The sequence below is a fragment of the Penaeus vannamei genome, chromosome 10, assembly GCF_042767895.1.
Source record: "Penaeus vannamei isolate JL-2024 chromosome 10, ASM4276789v1, whole genome shotgun sequence".
NCBI lineage: Eukaryota > Metazoa > Arthropoda > Malacostraca > Decapoda > Penaeidae > Penaeus > Penaeus vannamei.
Window position 1 is genome coordinate 38576245 of NC_091558.1, and position 5000 is coordinate 38581244.

At 36.4% G+C, this 5000-nt stretch overlaps 1 protein-coding gene across 11 annotated transcripts in view; it reads right to left on the minus strand.

Moving 5' to 3' along the window:
* drk (growth factor receptor-bound protein 2 drk) overlaps positions 1-5000 on the minus strand; it is a 74159-nt gene that overhangs the window by 509 nt on the left and 68650 nt on the right. For all 11 annotated transcript variants that reach the window (XM_070126651.1, XM_070126662.1, XM_070126656.1 and 8 more), the window contains 2 exons: positions 4492-4657; positions 1-4364 (listed from right to left, as the gene is read on the minus strand). The exon at positions 1-4364 is cut by the window's left edge. In XM_070126651.1, coding sequence (XP_069982752.1) covers positions 4191-4364; positions 4492-4657 — 340 coding nt within the window. In that variant the 3' untranslated portion in view covers positions 1-4190. The remainder of the gene's footprint in view (positions 4365-4491; positions 4658-5000) is intronic.

Sequence of the window (5000 nt, forward strand, 5' to 3'; positions counted from 1 at the left end):
GGAGGGGGGAGGGGAGAGGGGCAAGGGGGAGGGAGGGCTTTACTATAGTGACAATGAGGGGGGACCTGATTCAGGTAGTGATGACAGGGCCTTTATCAGTGAAATCAGCAGGGTTTCTGTGGACGAATGTGAGTTTCCGCCTGAGTGACAGTGGATAGATCTCTTGCACCAGGGGATTGTGTTGCTAACTTTGTAAAACACAATTACAATTGTAAACACCCTTCCAGGTGATCCTTGAAATGTGTGGCCTTTCTTCTATCATATAACCAATTTGGTGTCATTATCCTAATACATTATTTTTTTGTCATAATACTGTAATATTTAAATCAGTTGGATAAGCTACTCTGATTTAGAAAAAAAATATGGCTCACAGAAGCTGAGCCATTAATTAGATTTCACAACACCCTATATTCCAGTCTGGACTGAAACGTTTTTGGGGTTTGAAACCTTTGAATCATCACTCAGGCTATAAGGTATTTGATGAGCCATATTCTATATGAAGGGAACAGTCTCTCTTCTTTACTCTTTTTCGAAGCATCAACTTTCATTCTTAGTGTATGAAACTACCCAAAAAAAGTGAAGACCTATACAAAAAGTATCTTAAAAATACTTTGAAAAGAGTAAAACCAAAGCTCATGTTCACTCATGCCTTGAACCATTAAATGTCTGTTAAAAATAGAGGGTGCTTCGAAGTGGCTTAAAATGCACACTCATTTGCGCGTTGTTCAGAGGAGCAATCCCTCGAGAAACTCCTTTTTGATTTCTTGGGACAACCCTGAAGATTTTCAACCCTGATGAAAGTCATCCCTATATGGAAGCCATAAATTCATAAGGAAGAGAAGAGGAAGCAGAATATATGTTTATAAAAGGACTGATAAAAATAAAAGATGACAGAGACAAAGGGGAAAAAAATTCTGGTAGTCATTACAGTCACATTCTTAAGGTTATTGCAATGAACAATTTAGTGAAATCTAGCAAAGACAAAGAGCAAAAAAACGTTCAGCATTCTCAACCTTTCCATTAGGGGCTACAAGAAAAGCAAACAAATCAAGTGCAAACTTCGCATAAGGAGGCATCTCGAGGTGGCTGAAGATGGACATTACAAATCTCAAAAAAGTAAATACTCAGCGATCCTCAGCCAGCTCGCCAGCAACTTCAGTATCTTCCTATCTAATATGTACATTCGAGACCCTATGTGCCATTGGCCTTCCTCCTCTGCACCTTATCCAAATGAACGTTAACCTTAAAACTGGTTCTCACAATCAATATGGACCACAGGTCGCATCAGTATAAATGACAACCACATCACTCTCAAAATGCGGTGTAGTTATGAGGTATAAGGAACCACTATGTACTGATTAATACCATGGTTGAATAATATGAGGGAGAGAGCGTGTACATAGCCGAAACACTGTGTCAGTTTAATGTGCTTGGTAAAAATGTCAATCATGAGGGTGCGTACTTGAGTTGCAAGAACTCACAGACAAGACCATGATAACAATTCTTGGAAAAATCGGAACTCATCCCATTAATTACCTATTATGTAAAACTACCCACTATACATTGTGTTATTTGCAGTTTTAGATGTAGAATCATCATTGATGTACATGTACATACATAAAATAAAGAGAACACAATGAGGGATAGAAAAAGAACATGTAGCAAAAAATGGGTAAGTAAAAAAGTAATAAAACTCAAGGGAGATAAAAGAAAAGAAAAATTAATAAAAAGAAAAAAAGAAATAAAAAAGACAAGAGAAGGGGTTATATCTATCCATTCAAAACTTTTTCTGTGAAACAAACTTTCACTCAAAGCCAAATGTTTTACTTCTGGATCATGACATCATCAACTTACAGCTGTTCAAAAGTGGAACATTACATACCTCAAACCCCTTTCATTTTGACCCATTATTCTATTAATAATAATAATAATAATAATAATAATAATACAGCAAAAGGTAAAAATACACATTTGCAAAATACCAGTATATGAAAATCTAAAAATAAAATAAAAAACAAATATGCTCTTAAGCCTTGTGACATAAATCATTAAGCAGTCAATTTTCCCTTTTTGTCAACAGGAAATTATTTTATTTTGACTGACTCCTCTTCCTCCTTACTCCAAAACAGCTGAAGCATTCTAGTAACCCAAAGTTTTATGTTATCAATGTTTATCAAAGTAATCCACATCTCGATAGAGACTGCTGTATTCATCAAATTACAGAGAGAACTATAGTGAAGTAATAGATGTTACTATGATAAAATAAAAATATAATAACCATAATTATAATAATAATGCTAATGCTAACAGTAATATCATTAGTAGCAATAATATTAATAACAATAGTTACAGCCATCATAATAATGATATTATGAACAACAGAATGTAAAAGAAAGAGACATAAAAAAAATAATAAAAAAAATGTAAAATAATGAACCACAACATAAATCACTCACCACAGCCTTGCAACCACTGACGGAAATATTAATGTCTCAAAAATGCAGTCAGCTCTCGAAACGACGAAGACAAGTATTGAGTTGCCTCCTCCCCCCCCTTACTGAATCCCTACTCTTTACCAAAAGGCAAGCTATCCCCTCCCCCCCCTTACTGAATCCTTACTCTTTACCACAAGGCAAGCTATAAGGTCCTTGACAAGCTGTAGTAGCCTGAAGTCTGAAAAAATACACTCTGAATACAAACGTAATATAATGCTTTTAGTGTAAACATATTCATTCTCTCTCTCTCTCTCTCTCTCACTCTCTATCTCTTTCTCTTTCACACTCTCCTCTTCTTTCCTCTATCTAAAAAAAGAACACATTACTGAGAAATAAACCTGTACAATCCTGCTGATGCTTGCTAGTAAGCATGCCACTGAATGTGGACTCCCCCAACATACCATTTACAGATAATATCAAAATCCATAGGCTTGTGAAGAGCATTCTCATTCGACAAAGACCTCATTACATCAACAGCGCTCACAACCGCATTTCTCCCTCGGCTCTATAACACACTATTTTCTCTCCTCGCAGGCAGAGTCTTGCCCCTTTCTTCCTGCTTATTTGGCTTGCTCATGTAATTATACACAATTTATCTTTTATTTTTTTTTTGTTTTTTTTACACACTATATATAGATATAAAAAATCAAAAAGAAAAGAAAAGAAAAAAAGCCTAACTGTATATAAAAAAAAAAAAAAATTATAATCTTTTTGTGCTTGCCTGGCCTGAATAAAACAAAATGTTAAAGATAGACCTCGAACAAACTATTGTGCTTTTCTCTTGCAAACATGGCTTGATCTATTCGAGGAATCATAAATTCTAAAATCTGGACCAACTTTACCTGGATTTAAGGTCTTAAGAGTGTGAAAAAAACTCTCTTTAAATGTATCTTGTCATTAAAAGACTATTTTGGACTTTTTGGGAAATTGTTTGAGATGTAATAATTTCTTAGATTCAGGTAAAGGTGGAAACAGCTTTCTATTAAAAGGAGATAAAAAGAAAAAACAATAAAAAGAAAAAGAAAGAAAGAAAAAAAAATAAGAATCACTCCAGGTGCATAGGTGGGACATAAACATTTTGTAAAGTACATTACCAATAATTTTGTGCACAAATTGTTATGTACCAGATGAATCACTGCAACACTGCAAAAGCCATGCAAGGCTAATTGGTTTATTCTTCAAGCTATTGAATATTCAATTTTATGTTATGGATACTAATGTATTTTCCATTGATATATTTCTAAAAATTCTGCAATCAAAGCTTGTGGCAAGAATAATACACATGCAATTCCTTTTTTTAAAAAGTCATTCTTTACAAAACCATGTAGGATGAAAAGGTATGAGATGGCACCAATAATAAAACATATTTACTGGCTAATCCAATATAAATGGATGGGGCAAAATCAAAGTAGAATGTAGGCACAATTACTGACTGGGGTGAAAGCCACAGAAACACAAACCAAAAACTGTATAGGGTGCCAGCCAACTACTATTCATCTGCTGCAATGGCCTCCCTCAGTCTGTCACTGTGTAGGCCAAAGCACCCTTAAGCCTGGCCCAAGTTTCCTTCATTGTTTTCAGCAAGGTCTCTTTCATTGTTTCTGTTAAGATGCTCTTTGAGCAGCCTCTTGGTACGAATGGCTGCTGACTCCGGTAATGATGTGGTACTCGAGGTGGAGCTCCTGCACTGGGCATCTAGGTGTGGTAGGGAGCCACATAGGTGGCAGGAAAGAGCCCCCTGCGGTTGCCCATTTCGCCGCTCCACCAATGGGGGTCTGACCGGTCTGTGACAGTGATGACATCACCTCGTTTGAATTCCAACTCGCCCTGCTCCTGAGGGGTGAAGTCGTATAGGGCTTGCACTAAGAACTGGAAGGAAAAGATAAAAAAATATATAAATAAATGCATGACCTGGAAATTATGAAGCTTCTGATTGCACATCTCACAGCAAGACGGAGGGCATTAACTAACAAATTTGAGAACCAACTCTACATACTTCTTCTGGAGTCATGTCTTTGAGCTTAATGTCGTGGGACCGGGACACAGATGCTGACCGATGGTACTCCACCAATTCATTTAGGGAGTTAAACTTGACAACCCAGAGGAAAAACTTGCCCTGTGTATCCCTCAAGACCTTAAAGTGTTGAACGCCATCTCCACATCTGCAAAGGAGAAATCACACATTAGAATGGGGAATGTTGTATTTTGCCATTCATGCATCTGGAGCTTATGCGTATCTGAGCACCCTCTGTACTTGTCATGTCCAGGTTCAAGACATCTTATATCAGGCACAAAGAAAATGAAAAAGAAAAAGAGAAGAAAAGAAAAAAGAAAGAAAGAAAAAAATAAAAAAGGAAGATAAAAACAGACATGAGAGAAAATCCTCAGCTTTAATGATAGCACATTATTTTCCTCCTTTAATCTCAGTTCCTAATCTTTATCAGTACAGATATCCAGGGTGAAGAATGTGGGTAGGAGAAGTTGGGCCATTGGGCAATAATCAAA